We start from the raw sequence: 23,585 nt of genomic DNA on the forward strand, positions 1-23,585 counted from the left end.
TAACGCTTTAATTTTAAGTTTATGATATGTTTGAGTAGTTTAATATTGTCTGAGTAATGCTTGAAGATTAATATAAATATTGTAAACCATGATAAGATCGTAGAGTCTAGTATCGATACTTATATAATAGTATCGACAATATTATGATAGTATTGATACTCAGATAGAAGTATTAGTACCGTGAATTTATATTTTATTTTTAGAATTTTCAAATGTAGATATCTAAAATGTGGTATTAATACTTATGAGTCTTCTTTGTCAAGCTAATTATTTTCTTTATCCTAAGGTTATCTTTTTACTTATTTTAGTTCATTAAAGTTTAAACATTTAGATTTATTGAATATACATCTCCAACTTGCATTTTGAGCTTTGTTTGATTTATTAATAAGTTTATGTGTTGCTTAAATATTAAGAATTGCGAATTTGATAATTCGAGGCAATAGTTTTAAAAACGTGGTAGTTCAATATTGGTAAATAAGAGTTTGACATTAACAGACCCATCATCTTTGAGATGTCAGTGGTTTAAATCTCCACTGCTAGTAAATAATATTATAGGGACCCAAATTTTTAAGTCAATACATGATACTTGAAGGGGTCTATAAGCCAATACGAGTGTATGGCTAAAATCGTTTGACAAGAGGTGGGCCTAATCAAACGAGTTTTAGACATGAATAATCATAAAAATGAATTTTGAGTTAAGACCAAATGAGGAGAGACCATATGAGTGAATATCCTATTGGTAAAAATATATCTTAATTTGTGCTTATGTCATGCAGGTGTGAAAATAAGGGGTTAAAATTGAATGCTTTTCACCACCCTTTATTTATTTTTCCTCCTCTCGACTCTTTTCCTTTCTTCCTTAAGCTAAACTCCAAAGGTATGAGCTTTATGTTTTGTTGAGGGGATCATATAAGAGGAAGTTAAGATTTAGCTCTAGAAATTCAAGAGCTTCATTATAGGCTTCACATCTTCCAAGGAAGATGGTGTAGAGCAAGCTTAGAGGTTTATGGAGAGTTTTGATCTTTAGAGTGTTGTGAGCTTCATTCAAACATTCGTAAGCTCCAGATTTGATTTTATGATTCGGGTAATCTTATGTTTGATTAGAAACATCTCGTATTGCTTGTTTGATTAGAAAAAGAGGTGGGGGAGTCATCTTGTGCGAGAAAAGAAGGGAAAAGATTGATTAGAACAGAGCAAATGTAACGCATATGCATGTTGAGTGTTAAGTGTCAGCCATTCTGTTTGATCAAATAAATGTCTTTGTTATTAAACATGTGGAAAAGTAGTGTTAAATGACTCTATACTACCCCCATAAGCTTTAGAAATCGACAAGTGTGTTTGGTTTGGAGACTAGTATTTTGAATAGGAAGCCGTCTCCCGTCTTCCTTGTTTCTTTGACCGACGCCTCTTAGCCGCCATTCGCTTAGAAAAGTTGAACAAAGTCGCTTCTTTTTTATTGCTTCTTTTCACCCTCGTGCCCAATGCCCCAACTCCAACTACTTGTACTCCTCTAATATTATATAGTCAACTAAAAGCTTTGCTTTCACAGCAGCTTCCTTTGGCTCCCCTTTTAAATCCCCCTTCCTCACTCTCACTCTTCATTCAATCCAATACTTCGAAAGTTTCTGCCTTTTTCAGTGTTCCAATCAAATGGGTTTAGAGGCTCTTAATTCCCCAACAACTGCTACTGCTCCTTTTCACTTCCAGGATACTACCAATCTACACTGCCTGGACTCCATCACCAAACGGAAACGTACCAAGCGACCGCGAGTTCCCACCGAGGAAGAATACCTCGCTCTCTGCCTTATCATGCTAGCACGCGACCATGCTCCCGCGCCCGTCTCGACTGACAAAAAACATACCTACAACTGCAGCGTTTGCAACAAGGTGTTTCATTCTTACCAGGCTTTGGGTGGCCACAAAGCCAGCCACCGTAAAGGCAACGCCAACGAGGAGCAGTTATCAACGTCAATGACCACATCTACTCCTGCCGGTGGAGTTACGTACTCGACCGCGTCGAACCCGAGTGGAAGGTCCCATGAGTGTTCGATATGCCACAAAAGATTCCCGTCAGGCCAGGCCTTGGGAGGCCACAAGCGACGCCACTATGAAGGCGGGGCTGTGAAAAGCGGTAGCGGCGTGACGACATCTGAAGGAGTGGGATCAACCTCGACAAATACCGTGAGCCACGGCAGCCAACGAGGTTTTGATCTGAACCTCCCGGCTTTTCCGGAATTCTCACCGGTTAATTTCTTTGGCTCCGGGGGTGATGATGAAGTGGAAAGCCCACACCCTACTAAGAAACCGTGTCTGTTGATCCGGATGCCATCCAAAATTGAAGTCAACTAAGCTTTAGGCCAGATTCGATGTATTCTTTTTTGTACATAGCTCATGGACGATTCATCAATTAGTTTATGCATTATGATCCGTCTGTTTTACTTTCATTTTATGCCGTTTTCACGTGGGGAAGCGATTAGTATTAAAAAGTGGCTTCTTATTCTATTCAATGTAATTGATTTTTTACTCATTTAATTAATATTCACTCTAGTCAAATGATTAAAATTATTTGAAACAGATATTATTTTATTATCACCTTATCTTAATAAAAAATTAATACTCTGTGCTACTATAATAGTTTGATTCCGCAAGTCATCATTTTTTTATTTGATTAATTTTTTCAATTCTATATTTCTCCCTCAATATTTAATTTATTAGCTAATCTAAAATTGATATTTTGAGCCTAAGTCCTTCTAGAACTCTAGAATTCTAAAAAGATAATAATATTTACGTCAATTGATTTTTTTTTTGAAAAATAGTACTTTATTATTCATAAAAGGAAATATCATACTACTCAAGGTCCCGTTAAAAATCCTCCCTAACTCTAAGTGGATGAAAAATAATGAGCCCGAGCAGTGGAACAACGTAGCCAACAACTACAATAAAAATCAACGAAACCCTTCTAAACAGTTCCCTATCAACATAAAAAAATCCATCCATGCACAACAACTAGGAAAAACAGCTAAACAACCAAAAATCAAAGAAACATTTCAGCTAGGGGGAAAGCCTGAAGTAATTTTCGCCAACTGATTTGCTACCGCATTACGTCCCCTTGGAATGTACTTCAGACCGAAATTTTCTCTATAAATAGACTCAACAAACAGCTAGAGCTTCTTTCCCCGTTCTGATAGAATAGACAATGGATTCCTCACCCAATTCACAACAGATTCGCAGTCACATTCAACGACAAGAATAGCAGACTTATACCAAACTGAGCTAATAAAAAAATTAATCGCATACTCTATTTGTAACATCTCAAATCAGGGTCAGTGACTAAATTGTAAATTTTGAAAACTATGTGCTCGATTTCAAAATAAGTTAAAAGTTCATGGATTTAATTGAAGAATTTTGATGTTGGATTTAATAGTAAAGTTGGAAAGTAACAAGGGTATTATGGCCTTTTATAAGAGAAGATTTTTTATTCTCTTTTTAAGGGATATAAAAACGTGGGAAATGAGGAAATGTATCCATAGTCTTCTTCTTTAGCTTCTTCTTCTCCCCGTAAGCCTCTGTTAAAGGTGAGTTTTAATTTCAGCTGTCTAATTCTTGGATTTATAAGTTGATTTTGATTCTTTGAGTATTATATAAGCTTAAGGAAAACTTATATAAGCTTTAAACATCAAGAATAGAGAATTAAAAAGGAAATTATATGAAGGGTGTAGAAATGAACTTTTGTTATAGAAAGGTTTTTGAAGTTCTAAAAGATGGATTTGACTTGTCAAAGGGTTAATTAAGAAGTTAGAAGTGATAGAATTGAATTTATAACACATGGAAAATTTGATGAAATTCTTTGATTCAAGAATTATGGTGAATTATGAGAGACGGTGAAGAGTTATAGTGTTATAAGAAGGTTTACATATGTATAGATAAATTTTAAGGCATAAGGAGGGGTTAATAAGTAGAATTGAAAGGCAAAGTAAGACATTTCGTGCTCAAAATGGAATTTCTGGGTTGTGTGCATCGATGCATCTTCAATGTGTAATCGAATGTAATTCGTGCATCGATGCATAAGGAGTGCATCGATGCATCCCCTTAAAATGGAAACATCGAATGTAAATTGTGTATCGATGCATGGGTAGTGCATCGATGCACATGTTAAGGGATGCATCGATACATTGTAGAATGTACCGATGCACTGCAATAGAAATTGAATAAATATTTCTTTCAGTCTAAGAAATGATAGATTATAGTATACCTATTGGATACTGATAGTATAAATACATGATTGTGTATATATCGAGCACGAATAAGTTCCAGAACGATTATCAAGTTAAGATTCGATCGAAAGAAAAGAAATCAAAAGGGGATTAGAACTTAGTGAGGCCAATGTGAGTGCATATTAGATATTATATAATATTTAATGGAAATAAGACTTGCGACAAGTCTATTTCCTATAGTATTATGTATGGATTCATGAACATGAGCATATTTGTTATGAGTTATATGTTATTGTATGTGTGATATGATTTGTATGAATATATATTAGTGTGATAAGACATATGAACTGATATAAGTGATATATATGTCACATAAGCTATATGATATACATATGAACATAAGTAAACAAGACATGATATATGTGCATACATAAGAACATGAGAAATAAAATAAAAAATGTGATAAGGAAATAAATAATGAAATGAATACGTAGTAATGAGATTATATGAATAGATACTGTTGATAGGGCTCATAAGACTATAGATATATCTTTTTAATGTAATAAATTGAAATAAGTCAAATGATATTGAAGTATGTGAATATAGTATATATGATATAAAAGTGCATATGTGAAATGACATGATAGGGATAAAAATAGTGAGCTTACATGTTATGTGATATGAATATGATATATGTGATGTATGGGAAACATATGAACACAAAAGAAATGTTATAAGCTATGTGATTAAATGAGAAATGATATGAACACATGTATATGTGATTATGAATGACAGGAATATGAGAAAAGGTATATGTGATATGTGAATTATATGTAAGTGAACCACGTGACTATGTGATAAGAATATGTGAAATAATATAAAGAAAATGCCCATGTTATGTGTTATGAGATCTAGAGATATAGTTGGCATGCCAAGAGTCAAGGGTTCTACGTGGTCCTTCGGGACATAGTGGTCCTACGGGACATTTGTGTTCTACGTGGTCCTTCAGGACATAGTGGTCATACGGGACAAATTCTACGCGCCCCTAGTGGGAATTATACGAGCTATGGTGACAATATAGTGCACAACCTCTATGTACTCACGTATCTTTAGCTCTCAATAATGTACATGGGCTAAATAAGAGATAATATTAATAAACTTTATATGATGATATGTTTGTTCTCTTGTGAAATGATATGTGTGATATATGATTTTTCAAATGGTAATTATAAGATCATATGATAAAAAGGAATCAATGATAGTGATAAGAATAATGATGATGATATAGTTGCTCGTGTGTATGGGTTTTATAATAGGATATATGTTTTACATAACATGATGATAAAATAACAAGTCTATAAGAGATATAATATAGACATAAGGAATCATAGGAACAGGAGATAAGAGATATGAATAATAATGACATATATGTGTATGTATGTATTTGTTACATGTAAAAGTATATGAGTTATATGGAATGATAGTAGTAATTGTTTATGTATGATTACTAGTTAATGTTTACATTATATATATTTATTGTCTCACTAAGTCATCGACTTAGCGTGTGAGTGTTTCACACGTAGGTTCCGGAAAGCTAAGAGAAAAGTTAAGAGGGCAAGACAGGTCAGTATCTCCTTTACAAAGTTCAGATCAGAAAAGTATGTGGAAATCTACGTATATTGTTATATTAATTGTAGTTGGCATGTACTCAATCAATTGTATTGAATATGCTCTGGTGGGCTTTGTAAAACTAAAGGTTATAGCTAATGAAAATCATTTACTTTCTCGAATTTTGGATTTAGATTTTATTAATTTATGAGGAAAAATGTTTTGATAAGTAAATGCGACACCTCGGACCCATATCCGGGTCAAATACGGGTTGGGAGTGTTACACTAATGCCAAGATTTCATCTTGTACCGGAGAACCTCCCCCAATTGGGATCAAAAATGATGCTAAAATAGAGCCATTTGAGTCTCTAAGAATCCCACCAATTCCTCTTCCGCTTCAATAAGCTCTTATAGAAACATCTACAAAAATTTCAAAGTTCCACTCGGAGGAGGAATCCAATCCAAATGATTTTTCGAAGCCCTCAACAGGAGAGCAGAATCCTTTGCAATTGTTAGATTGGCTGCCAAACTATCCGCACTAATAGAAACTAAATGAAATTTAGCCATTAGCCAATAAGCTATACGATACTTGGTTACGAATGCCAACTGCAACCCATCAAACTTCTTACCCTTAAAAACCATTTAATTCCATAGAAGCCATGTAAACCATAACATCGCCATGGGCAATAATCCCCAAATCAAACCATACGATAATCTACTCAGGGGAGAATCACACCAAGCTTGCATAAAACAAAAAGAGACATTTGAAAGAACAGCAATAACACCTCATAAAGTTAAAAAAAAAAAAAAAAACTCCCCCATACTCTCCAAACTTCGACGCAAGAGAAAAACAAGTGTTCAACTGATTCTGAGAAAGCCAAGCATAGCGGGAAAGGGAATCCGACACCAAAACTCATCTCTTTTCAAGTTCCACTCTCAATAGGACTCTTCTCCGAAGCACCTCCAAACGAAAGCTTCTACTTTGAATGAAGCTAGTCCCAACCAAACATTTCTTTTCCAATTAAAGCCAGCCTACCCATTTAGCCAATCAAGAGTAGACGAAGATTTTATTGAAAAAAACTCTATCACTAGATCCCAACCATTTAACCCTATCCGTGCAAAAAGACAAACTAACAAACCCATCAAGGAGACGCATTACACCCTCCTATTGATGTCTTTCCCAATCAAAGACATCCCTTCTTAATAAAATGTTCCAAACCCACCCCACCTCACTTTTAACCCCGAAATCAGAAATTAGACCTCTTTTTTCGATGTCAATGCAAAAATTCTCAGAAATATTTCTTTCAATGGGTGATTACCAATCCACTTATCATGCTAAAACTTAATTGTTACCCATCTCCGACTTGAAGTTAGAAAAGCCCCTGAATGCTCTTCCTCACTTCCTTCCCAATGAAAGTAGAAAAGATTCCATGCCAAACCCAAGAAGCTCATCGAGGATGCGAAGAGGGCGGAATAATAACCTCCTTGTTAAGATTATAGATCATAATTGAAACTAATTTCCATGGGCTATTATGCTCGGAACAAAACCTCCAACACCTTTTCCAAGAAGACCAAAATTTTTCTGTTTGAGATCCACAAAGCCTAGGCCTCCGACATTCATAGGTTTGAACACTTCAGCTCAACTCAGCTAATGAATGGGCTTATTTGTTTGAGAATCACTCCATAAAAAACTGGAAAACAACCCATTGAGTTTCTTGTAAACCGAAACTAGTATCTTAAACAGAGACAGAAAATACATGGGGAGGTTAGACAAAACCGATTTAACCAAACCAATTCTACCTCTAAAAGATAGAGAGATAGATTTCCATCCAGAAAGTCTGTGCTCAACTTTATCAATCACCAAAGCCCATAACCTAGCCGAATTTCGACTTGCCCTAAGAGGAATGCCTAAATATATAGCAGGGAATTTTCTAGCCACACACCCAATAATTTTTGCCCACTCCTTAACCACACTCTCCTCTATATTCACCCCAAACATCATAATTAAATAGTTAGGTATTGATTTACGTATCTAATTTGAAAGCCAAGAAGGTCAATTTCTTGTTCGTTGTCTTCCATATATAACTAACTAGTTAGGTATTGATTCTATGTATCTAATTTGAAATTCAAACATAATTTGATTGATTAATGATAATGGGTATGAATTATATATGATAATGACGAGTGTGAGCTGACGGCGTGTCATGTTAAAACATTTTACCAATCTTCATTTTTCCTCTAACTTTATTGTATTTCAGTATTTAACCTTACGGTCGTGTTTGACGACCGAAGACATATTCAAAGTAAATTTATAAAAGAAGAATAAAATAAAAGGTAGAATTGGGCCATCAACTCATATTTATTAAGGTAAACTATGTGAATAATCATTGTATTTTTAATCTGGTCTATTTTGATTATTGGTTTAAAAAAAATAATTTTAGTCTTTATGTTATTGGTTGGTTCAGTTTTAATTCATTAGCTCTTAGCTTCTGTAAATCAACTCTCGTAAACCCCTTAACAGAAGTGTTACGTGACAATTAAAGGCTATAAAAAATTACATGTTACATGTTTTCTTCTCCTCCTCATCTTCTTCCGCCATTAAAGTTGTCATTCAACATCTTGTATCGATGGAGTCGATTCTTACTCTTTAAATATTTGTTTCATTGTATTTGTATTCCACTATACAAGGTAAATTAAAAAACAAATGTGAATCCTTTCTACATTAGATTTGATCATGACTTTGGATTTAACATATCTTTCATATTGCAGGTTACATTCCTAAATTTCTTCTTAATTGATCAATTAACTAGTTAAGTTTATGTAAAGATTATATTCCGATGGCTTATGAATTGATGACTTATGCATGCATGGTACATACAAAATAAATGGACATGAGATCACGTTGGATCTTAGGAAATAAATGGGACCGTGGGTTAGATTTTTGTTAACTTTTTTTATTTGTTATATTGGTGCGTGATAGTTGTAGGTGAGCTGACACTTTTCTAGTGGTTATTTGTTTAATTCCTCTACTATAAATTCTTGTTTTTACACACCAAATAAAATAGAATACTCGCATCATTTCTGAAAAAATGTGAGGAAAAACGTGAAAAGCTAACATAGTATCAGAGCATGTGATAATCATATTTCTATTGTCCATGACTATCTCGTTGAGCACGTGATGGATTTGACTGTTCCTGCACAAAGTCAAGTTTCGTTGTACAGACAGGGGATGGCTCTTAGAGACCTCTAGGTGGTTCTACGTCTTCTTCTAACCAACATCCTATGGTCAAAAAAGTAAATTGGAGGATTTTGAGCTCGGCTATTTCATGTAATATTGATAGAAGATACTGAAGTTGAGCCTAACAAATCGTCAAATATTATCTTCACCTAACTGGAGAAAGGTTGTTCATGCTGAGTATGATGCACTTATTCTGAATGGATCATGGACTCTAGTTCTACTTCCTATTGGTCATGTTCTCATTGGGTGTAAATGGTTATTTCATATTAAGAAGCATCTGAATGGCTCGATTGTTCGATATAAGGCCCGACTTGTTGCCAAAGGATATTCTCAGGTTCTGAGGCATGATTTTTGTGTCACTTTCAGTCCAGTTGTGAAGTCTTCAATGATGAATGTGGTTCTCTCATTGGTTGTTCAGAATAATTGACAGATTAGTTAGGTTGATGTTAAGAATGTGTTTCTTAATGGTGATCTCGTTGAGGAGGTGTTTATGGTACAAACACCGGGTTTTGAGCAAGAATCGTCCGATGGTGTTCCACTAATGTGTAAATTGGAAAAGACATTGTATAAGATGAAGCAGACACCTAGAAACCGGTACTCTAAGCTTCAATCTTTTTTGTTAAGCATTAGTTTTATGGAGACACAAGCAGATGCTTCGATGTTCATTCGATGTGATGGTGCTTAATGCTTGTATGTTTTGGTGTACGTTGATGATATTGTTATTACAGGGACTTCTAATGACGTGATTGAAGAGGTGGTGTCTACTCTTAGTCGTGAGTTCTCGTTAAAAGATCTAGGTGACTGAAGTTATTTTTTGGGACTTGAAGTCGAACGACATGATGAAATTATTTTTGAGTCAACGTAAGTATACCCGAGAGCTTCTTGAGCGTGTAGATATGGTGCGAGCTCGAGCAACTCCTACTCCTATGGTTTCTACTCCTAAGCTCCTGCATGATGCTGGTCCTATTCTTGATGACCCTCAGCTTTATTGTAGTATTGTGGGTGCTCTTCTTTACTTAAGTCACACGAGGTCGGATATTAACATGAGTTAATGGATAAAGAACTAAAGCAAATAGACTATAGTATAAGGAATTAAAAAAAAAATTGAATTGGCGATCAAAATCGGGGTAAATCGAAAATATAAATAACAATTGTAAACGGGGTCGACCGTTGATCAGAAAGTTAATTTATTCCTGTCTGTGAACCACTTCCTGTTTTCTCGACTTACTTCCCTCCCTCTCTCATTCTTTAATTTCGATCGTTTTCTTCTCAGTGTTGTTTTTTTAAATCTTATATTGAATTATTGTGTGTGTGTGTATATATATATATATATATATATATATATATTTCTGACACTGCGAGCTGAAGGATTCCACCGTTCACAGGACTAAATCAATTGTAATGGATCCTTCCATAGTAAAGTTCTCCGAAGAAGATGAAGTTTCTCTTTATTATTTTCTATCAATGTTTATGGAATTCGTAATAACTTAAGATTATTCATTATATCTTCTGTTTTTTCTTTTTCTTTTTTTTTATTAATTGGAAACTGATAATAGGACGAGCCAATGCATTCTGGAGCTGACGTTGAGGAGTTCCAGGCCACCTTGAGTCGAGATATTGAAGGCGATGCATCCACTTCTCAGCCACCTGATTTAAATACCGTTATCATTTTTTTAGAATTGTTTGGTTTTCCTTTTTGTTTTGCTGGAATTTGTCTCCCGAATCGAAATGCACAGAATCTGAGTTTGATTTCACGAATAGTAACAAGAGGGTTAAATTCAGTAATCAAGTATATTGTCCAATTTCTACTTTGCTGAAATTTGAGGGTTTCCAATCATGTGTATTTTGACTGGAGAAAACCGATATTCAAGAGTATGAGAAATTATAGAAGATGGGTAATCAAGAGGGCAGTGGAACAGAGCAGCCAAATAGTCAGGTGAATCGAGGTGTATCTTTCTTGCTATTCCATGTCTTAGTGCAGTGGCCAGAAGTGGTTTGAAAAATATAAGCAATGATGTTGAACGATGCTTGTCCCTGGTGATAGGCTAGCTTCTTAGCCCTTTTTCTTTATAATGCATTTTATATATGTCCTCTTGTATCTGAATCTCTACTGTGTGGAGCAAAGAATGCATGGACTGCTATCCAATTTAATCAGACAGGTCAGCCTCAGTTCCTCTCAATTAACATGAGTTTTCTCTTTTATAGCTTTCTAATTTGGAATGAATCTCTTCTAGCTTGTTGATGTTGACAAGTCTAGGCACTAGACACTTATCAAGTCAGCTGTTCTTTGATGGCCGAATAAAAGTAGTCAAGGTATTATCGATGGTTCCGACTATTTTATGTTCTTTGATCATCCTAATAATGGGGCAGGTAATGTCCAGGTAGACAAGGAGGAGGATCCCTTCCGCTTTTCGTCGTTTGATCTTCGATTCAATGTCAATTATGAAGGGGTTTTCAATGAGGCCCCACCTTATTTTATAAAAAAAGGATGACAAGATGAGGGACATTGCTGCACATGTCGCCGTATGGGCTGCAGTTGGAGGGTCATGCTGCCAAAATGGCAACTTATGGCTGAGCAAGCCTGGCAGAAACACTAGGGGGGAAAGGATTCAGCATCTGGTTGTCAAGCAGGTATAGATGTGAACCGCAGACCTCTATCTGCACCGGAAAAGAATACAAGGGACGATCAAGAATTGGAGAAGAGGGGCCCTGTCAGTCGTCCTGCATCTGGTAAGCTGGGTTCATGGCTAGATCTTTTGGTTCATATTTAAATGGTTGTAAAGTTTATCATGCATTCCGTGGCACATTAGATGGCACTGTCATATTGATTGGTAGGGTAGCAGGTTATGTTGTTTTCATGAAATCGATTCGAGCCTCGAACTATAAAAACTGTGCACGCAGTGAACCTAACAGCACTAAGCTTTATATTCTAAGATATGCTTAGTAATTAGGGAATCTGGTTTTTGATTCGAACAACCTATAGTCACCTATAGTTAAGGGACTATAATTTACCATAAAGAAAAATACAGAAACTAAGACATTTCATCCTACGAAAAATACGAAGATAATCCTGCTGTATTTACAAATTGATGGCGACATTATCCAATACCAAAATTCTTTCAGACCACTACAGTTTCGATTTTACCTTCTAATTAGTCAGTCAAGTAAAACTATTACGGCTAGTCAAAAGTTTTGTTGGACTTTGCCAAAAGCCCTCTTCTTTAAATCTCTATCATCAAGATAAATCATGTCTGGAGCTTTTATCTAGTTTACCCAGTTTGGCTCGATATGGTGCAGCAGCCACGGTAGTTTTTACCCCCGGACCCTGAGAAAATTCACATGCTTCAGCCATTGAAGCCAATCTTATTTCATCTGGAGGTATGAAACAGTCCGCGGAAAGACCCGGAACGTTGAATTCCACTTCTTCAATTACCCATGCTTCTTCCATCCTGGTGCGAGTGTGGCTCATTGCAGTATCACCGAACCGGAACATGGTCACCACAGAGCGACCCGAGTGAGCAATCATTATTCCTTCAACAGGTCTGTAGTCCTCGAGAAATGAATTGATTGTAGTCTCCCAGTGCACAGCGTCTCCACCATTGTTTTGCATCCGGGTTAAATGCGAGTCTTCCAAGTGCACAAGAAGGCCTGTTTTCTGGCTGAAGTAGCCGAATAAAAACATGTCTAACGATCTCAGCAGGTCCTTCACTCCTGGCCTTCAACGTTGCAGGATCGGCACAAAGCTTGAGGATGAAACAGTCCTCCCCATTGATACTCTTTTCACCACAACATCTTGCATTTGTAAACATGCTTGCAGTTGTTCTCGGATCAAGACCCTGGACAAGGAATACAATTTTATAACATTGGATGAATGACTATGCACAGTGAGAAATAAATTTAGATGAGGTAAAAGTAAACAAGTAAAGACATTGAAGTTACTTGAAGTGCTCGACGGAGTGGCCTAACAGGCCCTCTAGCAGCATGTGAACCGAGCCAAGGAGTGTGCCGCCACACAAGTTTCCCATTGCAACCTGCCTGGACCTTGCTAGCACCAAGGGCAAGCTCGACATACCACATGTCTGGATTCATTTGCCACAAGACAAACCCACCGGATTCTGCTACTTTTGAAGAATTCCGGTTTTTGGTGACCTTGTTAGCCGTCTCAAACTCAGAAGCTACCATTCTCACCCTACCCATAGCATAAGCATTGTGGATGGAGTTTTGAAGCTTTTGCCCACCTGAAGCAGCAGTATACTGCTGTAATATGTACTGAGCAGATGAAGATTCCTGAAAAAATTAGAACGTAAAACAAATTACAGAAAATTCCTTCCATGGAAATCTAGAGCAACTAGTCCAATTCTTGAATTTAGCATTATTTCTGTTAAAATAACCACCCCTGGCATGCTTACAAAACTCGATAGCAGATCTAGATTGAAAAAACACAACCCCATGTAGACAGCCATATTATAATCCATCAAAATCCCACCTTTCTTTTCCTTGATCAAACACTATGCAAATGAAATTATCTCATTGATTTCATTAAATTTTTTAGCACATTATCTGAAAATTGCACCTGACTTTAAAAAATTATAAATGAGGCTTTTAAAATCAAAGGAATAAAATGCAGCATTAGGGAAGAGAGAGAGAGAGAGAGAGAGAGAGAGAGAGAGAAGGCTCACAATAGGGGTGTTTTTAATGCTGAGGTGGGGAAATGACTCCAACGCACTAACATGCACCGGCGCGAGCGGCGCACCTAAGACTCCAAGCAACAACCTCAGATCGGAGCGTTTACACGTCGAAGACGAAGCGGAAGGACCGCGTGACAGATGACCTTTCATCCACTGGGCCCACCTACCTTCTGTCCTAGAGTCTTCGCCGTCCGTTCCATCCGGATCGGGACCTTCTCTCAACGGCGACAAAGCTTCCGCCGACCTCAAGCCCCCCGACCTAAAGAAAAACGGCTTTGAGTGGAGGATGTAGTTCTTCCTCCTCCGCCGCAATAAGCTCGACTTTGGCGATGCATTCCTCGCCGGACTTTTAGCTCGCGACCGACCTGGGGACAACCCCTGTTTTCTCTCCATTTCGACGTCGGAAACCCAAAATCGTAAGAGTTTATCGTTAAGCTTGGCCACCGTTTTCCCCTTTTCTGGTATTAAAGCGTGCCAAGTGATAGTCCAAAAGTATAAAAAGGGAAGCAGCAGAAGAAGAAAGATATGGGAACAGGGACAAGAATTGTACAATGAAAAAAGCAGCTAACGATACTGAGAGGTAAAAAATATATAGTTCGTAAATGAAAAGAAAAAAAACGAGAGAATGACGTTAATAATAAAACTAATTATTCCCGCGAGTCAAGGCTGAGTTAGGTAGGCCTGTCACGCCGCGGTTTACGATTCAAATCAATGATTCACGTACAAATATATTTATATATGAATTATGATAGTGAAAAATTTCTAAATTTTATATATATTTTAAGTTAATTAAATTTAATAATTGTGACTCAAATTGAATTTTGAGAAACAATTCGATTTTTTCGTAGATATCCCTTTAATAATTACAGTTTGTCTTTTGATAATTATTAAAAATTTGATGAGTGTATTGGTATTATTTGTATGTATTACTTGTAATGTAATTGTGTTTCATGTCAGATTTTAATTGATTTTGTATTTTTCTGATAATGAAATTGTGAAGGGCCTGACAAATTATTAAAACTATGAAGAAAAGGGATTAATAATAATAATAATAATAATAATAGCATGCTAAGCGTGTCATAATGTTTGAAATAGGATGTGGTACAATATGAAATGAAGGATGTCAAGTATCTCTGTTGTAAAACAACATCTTCAACTTGATAAAGAAAGAAGATAAAAATCAACAATTAAAATCAATGACATCTAAGGTAATTTTAATTCGTGTGAAAAATAAGAGACTAGTAGAAATATTGAAAAAAACAAAGTATCGTGCGTTGTAGAGATAAGCTCAAATTAATTCATATTTATATAATTTTAATCTAAATATCTATGAAACATTTAAAAATAGAGTCAAAATGAGATGTACAAAGAATTCAGTATTTGTTTATATATTTAATCATTTAACTGTACTTAATGTTTTAACATTGTTTTCTTTGAAAATTCAATAGTAATAGATTATTATTATATATATACATACTTTTCTATATTAATTAGTAATATATAAATGTAACTTATCAAATAAAATAATGTGAATATATATATATATATATATATATATATATATATATTCACATTGAAAGTTTAATTATATATCAATTTTTTCCGGCGTTTTACCCTGACTAATACAGATTGATCCACGTCGCATATATGATTTTGGTGAGTAAGTCTCCTAGTAAAAATTTTCTGCATATACAATGGCTCGAACTTGAGACTTACTTAAGCGATATCAAGCTATATATCAAGCTATATTTCACTTGAATCAACCCCGTTGATAATTATATACCAAATTTAATCTCAAAAAAGGGAGAGTAATTATAAATAAAATAATAATAACTTAAATTTTAATTTAATTTTTAAAATAGAAAGAAATGAAATTTAAAGAATAATGTAATCTTATTAATTTTAAAACTAATGCAAATTTAATTATGTCAGCAAACGAGGACGGTAATTGGCAACTAAGAGGAAGAAACATGAAAGATTGAGATCTGAGTTTGGATAAACTAAAAGACTCATTTTAGGTGTCCTTTTTATTTTTCATTTCCCATATTTCACCTCCAAATTGGAAGCTTTGAACCAAATATTTATTCCACATATCGACATACATCACAGTGAAGAATACATATATTATCATTTTGTCAAATCATATATTCTTTTTTACAACATCATGGGTTAAAATGTTTCACCGCCTTGTATCGATCTGACTGGAATGGACCATCGTTCTCGTTCTGAGTAACTCCAGAAGCATGCATTCTATGCAAAGATATAGTATACATGAAAACTTTGTATCAAATGTTCCTGAGTTAAGATTGAAGAGACTGAAGCTCTTGCTCCTGGACAGGAGAAGCAACGGGCTCATAAGCTGTGATCGATTGCCGTCTGAATCGAAGAACCAACCATATCCCAATAGCTGACAAACTAAGAGTTGCGATAAACCCGAGTACCACGGCTAGATAGTGATGTCGCCACCATGACCTGTGAAAACTCCCGTAAGAGCCCGATGTTAGTTTTGAAACTATACCATTAGAAACAGTAAATATCATAGGTAAGAAACATTCTCAAAAAGAAAAAAAAAAAGAAAGACTCGAGCTGCATTGCTCTCAATCCGTACGGAAGTACAGATTCGTATTTATACAGAATTAATGTGATTGCGTTTGCTCGGGACGGGAGTGAAAGTGAACTTGACTTTCTTCTTTCTATAGGGCGCCCATTACGATGAGATCGGTCTCGTGACTCCGTTCCTCTCAAAACAGACGAGCTGCCTTAAACTCCTCTCGCGTGTGGCTCGAGGTTACGAAGTACGGCTGAAAAGAGAGGAACGAGGGTACGCAACCAAAGGAAGGGGAATTTTTTCAATCCTATTAATCTGGGTGAAATCTCGAAATCTACGAAGGAACGCCAAAAGCGAAGGCAGCTCTCTGGGTCCCTACCGACGCTGGGGTGCGAAAGCATGGGGAGCCCCAACTTCAACTGTATGGCCATCCCACTTCATCTTTCTATAATCAAAAGCATTCTGGCATCCTAGTCCTACCATTCAACTGCGACCTTAACTTCAGGGGCTCCAAAAATTTGTTCATCACAATAGAATCCTAGCCGATTTAATCCAAAGTAGTAAAAAGCATACAAGGAATAATGAAGACGGAATGGAAAAAGAGAACATACGACTTCCTTTGAGGTTCAGCATTCCATTCAACTAATTTATAATTCCCAAATCTCTCGGGAAACTGCATATGGCGATCCCTTAAGCGCAGGATAATGCTCTGCGCATGATAAAGGAAAATAAGATCCATGATGTCGTAAATAGATGGAAAACAATGAATTTCAACTCATAAATATGTATATCTCTCAGTAGTGGTCATACCAATGCAGTGGAATTAGAAATATAATTAGCAGATGAAGCAGGAAAAATGCCCCATCTAACAAGGTATTCATTCCCCTTGGAAGTGACATTCAGCAGGCGAACCTGAAACATCGAACCAATAGCATAAATATGGAAAAATAGATGAAGGCTAATTGCTAACTGTCAAACATAGAGATGCATACAGAAACAAAATGACACTTGGGAGTTTTATCTTTGTGCTTAGGCCAAGTGCACATAGTGGATCAATATATGCCCACTCAACAGTACCCACAAGAAGAAACCCACATAATTACATACAAGAACAAAGTATAATTCCAAGTTTAAAGTTAAATACTAGATATGTTCAGGGCCTAATTAGAGTTGGGTTCAAGGTGGCTTTATGCATAAAATCTAGAGCTCAGGCCAGAAATAAATCTTCGTCTGGACCTGGATGGTTTTTTTTATCGGGGCCTACCTTTTCTACCTTAGTCCAGCCCATCCAAATTTAGAGTGGGCTAATAGACTACCTGACAGGTGAACACATCTACTTAAATCTGCAAGTAACACGTATTGACAAAACTACAAGATTCCAACAGTGATTCAATATATATGACATCATGCTTAGAAATATGATTTAGATTACATTGCATCAATAATAAAAAATGACATTTCTTCCTAAAAGAAGTGAAGCAATAAATAAAATATTTTAAAAACACTCCAATGCACATCCTCAAATCTAATTCCCACAAGGCCTAAAAGACCTGGTTAGAGTCAAGGAAATTCAGCAGCAACTGTGAATTATCCACTTCCAGTTCCTTGGAAATCAATTCTCCAAGCTCCTTGAAGTTGAGCTTCGATTTGGAATCATTTGTGCTAATTGACATATCAAATGTTATAAATCCAACATGAAAAGAACCTGATTATCATGTTTGGGGAGACAATATCATCAGAGGAAATGTACATTTACAAGATCAATTTGTATAAATGCTTGCATCATTATCACTAAAAGTACTAAGACTATCACCAGTCTAAGTGTCGAACAATTAAAAAAAAAGCACCGCATCATGCAAACACCATTATTATAAAGCAATCAATAAGCTCAATCCGCTAGTACAAAACGATGATCACAGGCTAAACAAGATTGGAAAAAAAGGATGTGATCCAAAATTAGGCCATCTCAACTAAAATAAGCTTTAAATGCAAGCACAAAATTTGTATCCAACTAGAAACCAGATTATAAATGAGAAACATGTATATTCTGTCAGGGTTTATCTTGGATACCTTGCAATGGATCTTCTTAATACTACGAGTGGGGTTAAAAGGCTGCCACATGCCCCACTTATTTATTTATTAATTCTTTTAATAATACCCCGAGGGATATCTTTCATCCTTCCAACCCTGCTTCAAGAGTCTAAATACTCCACTGGAAGTGTATTAGATAACTTCTCAAACATATAATATCCTTGGGGCTGCATTAATGCTATTTATCAGTAACTATAAGCCCTTGTTAATCTACAAAGCAATTTTATGCTTATCAGTAACTATAATATCTTTCAATGAATAACAAATTTTATCAAGATTACAAAGCAAAAGAGTCATAGCCTCCTCACAAGAGGAAACTTCTTTTAAGAAAGAAAATAAATAAAAAGAAAGAGAATTCATTCAACTACCCATCAAGGTGACTGAAAAACTGGGTGGGTCTAATTAGCAGTTAAAGTTTACAGACTTCTTGGAGGTCTATTATAAATATGGTACCGTTTTGCAAATACCAACAAGATCCTTATTTTATGTTTCTAATTTCCATCAATGTTCTGCACTAGCAGAAGTTTCCAACCAAGTACAGCATCTCTGTTTAATTTTTGTAATTTTTTGTCTGCCTTAATTTTATGTTCACGAGACAAGAGCTACTAACCTATATAGAAGAAAGTATACAGCATCTCTGTTTAATTTTTGTAATTTTTTGTCTGCCTTAATTTTATGTTCACGAGAAAAGAGCTACTAACCTATATAGAAGAAAGTACATAAATTGTGATCATGATACATCAATTCATGGAATGGTGCAAGGGAAGAAACCAGGGAACATGGGAAACATTGTGAGGAAGCAAGTAATATGCCATGCACCTGGAAGAACATTTGGTGGTGATCCACTTGGGGTTGGTGCCGGAGTAATTTCCCCGTTACTGTCATTGCTTTGAGAGACCAAAAGAGCTGGTGCAGGGGCATCAGATGAAGGCACTCTCCTCCACAGTTCAGAACAATTATTTTTCAAAAAGCCTATACTGTCATTACCCCGATCATAGGTCACTAAGGTGTTCCGGACAACAATTCCTGCCGCAAAATAAAGTTACAAAAGTAACAGATTATTACTGCAGTCATGCAAAGAAGCAAGATATATTGAGTTGGAAAAGCGTAAAATCCAGACAGGCCCATGTATACTGCAAGAACCTTGGACTTTTCAAAACTATGACTTACTATGCTACACACAGACATAGAGGGAGAGGAAGCTTTTTGTTTCACGAATGAAGGAACATACCTCCTAAAAGAGTGGTCGATTCAGTATTTGGGAATATTCCCAAGCAATATGCACCACTAAGCTTTCTGTGCTACAAAGCATGCCATTTAAGAGACAGAAACAAAAGAGATATGTGTTAGATAGCAATTAGAAAAGCTAGCACAGAATAGGAAATTCAAAAATGTCTTATAATCACTTAAATTAGCTTTGCCACCAACCAGGGACCCATTTTGGTCTTCAAGAAATTAAAGTAATTACCCGGAACAGGTAGTTTTCTGGAGACAGTAATAACTTATTTCCATTGTTAAATACCAACTCAACCTCTGGGAAAATTTTTGATAGCTGGGAAACATCCCTGCATTACATTTCAAGAAAAACCATTGAGATGAAATGGAATACAATAAATTTCAGCATTCAACGAAAAGGTCATTGGCAACACCTTCCAGCACCAGAAACACATGTATCATCAAAATTAGGGTCAGGACCACGAACCCTTTTGAGAAAATGAACTTCTCTTAGGATCTGCATTAACAAAGCCGAGTAAACATGCAGAACAGGTCTGAACATTAGCATTCAGATACGTAGATGCTGATATTTATGTTAATAAAGGTTAAGCTTACAAATTAAAGACGATTACAAATAAATTCAGTATCGGAATATTTTGAGTTACAGCAGCAAGTATAGAACACACCGACATTAAGTATTTTCAAAAAAAAAAAGATTTAACAATGGCAGCTGCCACAATGTTTTTCAAGATGGAGGCATAGACCAAGCAACAGTTGATGGAATACTAGACCCTAAATGGCTAGATCACACAATCAATCTCCAATAGTCATAGAACATGTTAATTATTCAGGGCTGCTACAATAACTTAACAAATGCAAATTACACAAATTCACTTAATAGGTTACTAGTAGTATGTTATTTTTCCTAGACAAAATGTAATGGCCAGTTTCCAACAACAATTTGAAAAGCGGACCATACATGCTTAAGGAAATAATCATGCAGAATAGACATGCTTCAAACTTCAGAAAGGAACAGGACCCGTAAACGAAAAGTTCCAGAAATTGGATGATTACACAGATCGTACCAATATTTAAGAAGTAACATCTCCAAGTAGTTGGAAATAAATAAATAAATAAATAAAGTAGTTTTCATATGATGGCCAGTTTATATGACATTGTAACTCAGATATATTAATACGTATATGTACTTGGTCCCTACACAGATCCCTTGTCATATAACTCCTATATGGTAAATATATAAATTTCCAACTCTATCTTCTTGAAGTAACAAAGATTAAAACAAATGAAAAAAATGAGTAGTTATTCATTTATTAAAGAACATGTAAATGCAACAAAACCCCATGCTTCTAAATCTCCCATGCAAAATCAAAAACTTTTTCTAAACCTCAAACAATAATCATGGTTTCTGTAAAGCAATATTAATCATAGAATAAAAAGGAGAACTTGACTAGCAAATAAACTACACATAGAATGAAGCTCAAAGCAATTAGATCTTACAGCAGATCGAGATGCAACAAAAGCATCTTCTGGTAAGTAAGCATATGTTGTGCCACTGTCCAAGACTGTTCCATGCCTTCCATCAAAGACACCAGCTGGTAACTTCAGTCTCTTTCCGGCAACATGCATTTCCTTTAGCTCAATGTTATAGTAAAGGCTGTTGAGATTCAAAAACTACAGTAAATGAATAAGAAGAAACAGATGAAGTCTTAGGAAAAATGCATCCACAACTACAATACTGCAAGAGAAGTGTACTTGCGGAAAGGGTCTGAATGGGAGAACACCATTTCAGGGGGAGGAGTGAAATTTCCGAGAACCATTGCACCTCCACCAACATCCATCCCACCGTAACACAAAGAAAATGAATCACCAATAGCATTCTTGCCAACTAGTTGATCCATGATACTAAGCTGCCCCCGACCCAAGCCCATTATACCATCAGCCCTTTGGCTGTATAGGTACCCGTTTCCCTATTTTCACAACCAAAAACAGCACGCTGTGGAACAAGTTCACTTTCATGCCCAAAAGAAATAACATCCTCCCCAAGCACACCACTGCTGGAACTCATCTCAGCATAGCGTCTATCATAAGTGCATTGCTTTTTCTCATCATCACAATTACAACTCGGATTGCATTTTACAGGTTGATAAGTGCTAGACAAATCCGGTTGGAACCTTGGATCCTGGATTCCAAAAAGATATTAATATTGCCAAAAAAAAACCACCAGTTCCCCAAATTAATTTCTAACCAACAGATCCGTAAATAAAGAAATTAGAAAAAGGCAAAACTCACTTCCTTATGAGGACACGATAAAAATCTAAGCCTCAAAATCGCCGTAATTCTACTAAACTAATAACTTGCTAATTTCAAATAGTTACAATCGAAAATTAGGAAAGTTGAACTTCACGACTTCGATACGGAACCGAACCTGATGCTTGCCGCAATGTGCACAACTGGAGCAAGGAACGTAAGTTACAGTACTACCGTTGTCGACAATAAGAGCGAATTCCTGAGGAGGCGTTCCAATCCACAATCGAGTAGTATAATAACTGCAAATCACCAAAAAGAAAAAGAAAACTCAAATATTTCGATAATGCAAAAAGGAAAAGAAAAGAACAAATAATTTAATTTATAGGAGAGGGACCCGTTGGAGAGGAGATCATCGTAGAGTCTCATAAGAGCGTTTGGAGTGGAAGGAGAGAGTCCCGATTGCAGGAGATGACGGCGGATGTTGCCCAAGTGCCGTTGCTGTGAATGATTGCGTGAGGATAGTTGTAGAGGGAGGAGCATCGGCCGTCGGTGGTGATGTTTTGCATCGACGGAGAAGAGACTGAAGCAGATCACGGCGTTGAGAAATAGAAAGGAGGATGTTAGGTGAAGAAAGGTTGGAGCCATGGCGAGTTATGGAATGGGGTCAACGACGACAGACCACTGTAAGTAAACAAATGACCCGATACATAGATTGCACCCCCCTTTCAAAATGGGAAATATGCTCACTACTATTATTCTTGTTATAGTTCTATCCAATCACAAAAATCCACTTAACCACGTATGTTTACTCAAACAGTAAATTTTATTATGAAGGTATACTAAAAAAGTAGATTTACAATTATAAGATTTTGTATAAATCAATTTCTTTTAATTTTTTACACAAATTAAAATTAAAAAAATTATTTTATATGAATTAAATATTAAAAAGATTATCATTTAATATATCAACTTCATAATCGTATTTTTAATTTAATAAGGTCAAAGAATTATTGTATATCTTATTTATTTATTGTTTTTAAATATCAATTAAGGACGTAACAATATTTTAATCTCACCTTTAGAGTTAAAAATTTTACTCATTTTATTTTTTTATTTATTAATATTAAATATATATTTAATTACCATTCATAAAATGTTCACAATAATAGATCAAATTTTTAACTTTAAAAATCATTACAATATTGTAATATTGCTCCAAATCTAAAGGTATTAGGCACAACACAAATATATTTGAATACATTAATATCTCCAAATCTATGCAATAAATAACTTATTAACCTCTCAAAATTTATATAATATTGCTCCAACACCACACAAATAAGGGCTGTATTTGTTCAATATATCAAGGGAAATAAAGAAAAGATTAGGATAAGTGTTGTTTTTAGGGTTAATTATATTATTGATCATTTAAGTTTGTATTTTGTCTACTTTTTCTCACAAATTTCAAAAAATAATATATTGTCATTTTTCATTTTTGTTAATTAAAATATGGCCATTTTCTTTTTTTATTTAATTAAGATGTGGTCACCATGAGTAAACTGTCTTTAACAGTTAATAGATTAGGTGGCAAGTAATTAAATATTTTGATATAATCACATATTTAGTTTATGTTATTTACATATTTTCTTAAATTAATCACACTTTTAATAAATTAAAAAAAATTCAATCCTATTTAATTTTTTTATTATTATTTT

At 35.4% G+C, this 23,585-nt stretch overlaps 1 protein-coding gene and 2 pseudogenes across 1 annotated transcript; 1 reads left to right on the forward strand and 2 right to left on the reverse strand.

Annotated features, from left to right (window-relative positions):
* Positions 1 to 1,570: 1,570 nt before the first annotated feature.
* On the forward strand, positions 1,571 to 18,279 carry LOC120195234 (zinc finger protein ZAT10-like). The gene is made up of 2 exons (XM_039197302.1): positions 1,571 to 2,409; positions 18,260 to 18,279. Exon 1 carries the CDS (start codon positions 1,651 to 1,653, stop codon positions 2,347 to 2,349), a length of 699 nt encoding a protein of 232 aa, XP_039053233.1. The 5' UTR covers positions 1,571 to 1,650; the 3' UTR covers positions 2,350 to 2,409; positions 18,260 to 18,279.
* On the reverse strand, positions 12,105 to 14,311 carry LOC120195233 (annotated as a pseudogene).
* On the reverse strand, positions 15,915 to 22,555 carry LOC120195232 (annotated as a pseudogene).
* Between the last annotated feature and the right edge of the window lie 1,030 nt (positions 22,556 to 23,585).

Source organism: Hibiscus syriacus, unplaced genomic scaffold, assembly GCF_006381635.1.
Source record: "Hibiscus syriacus cultivar Baekdansim isolate YM2019G1 unplaced genomic scaffold, ASM638163v2 tig00117010_pilon, whole genome shotgun sequence".
Classification (NCBI taxonomy): domain Eukaryota; kingdom Viridiplantae; phylum Streptophyta; class Magnoliopsida; order Malvales; family Malvaceae; genus Hibiscus; species Hibiscus syriacus.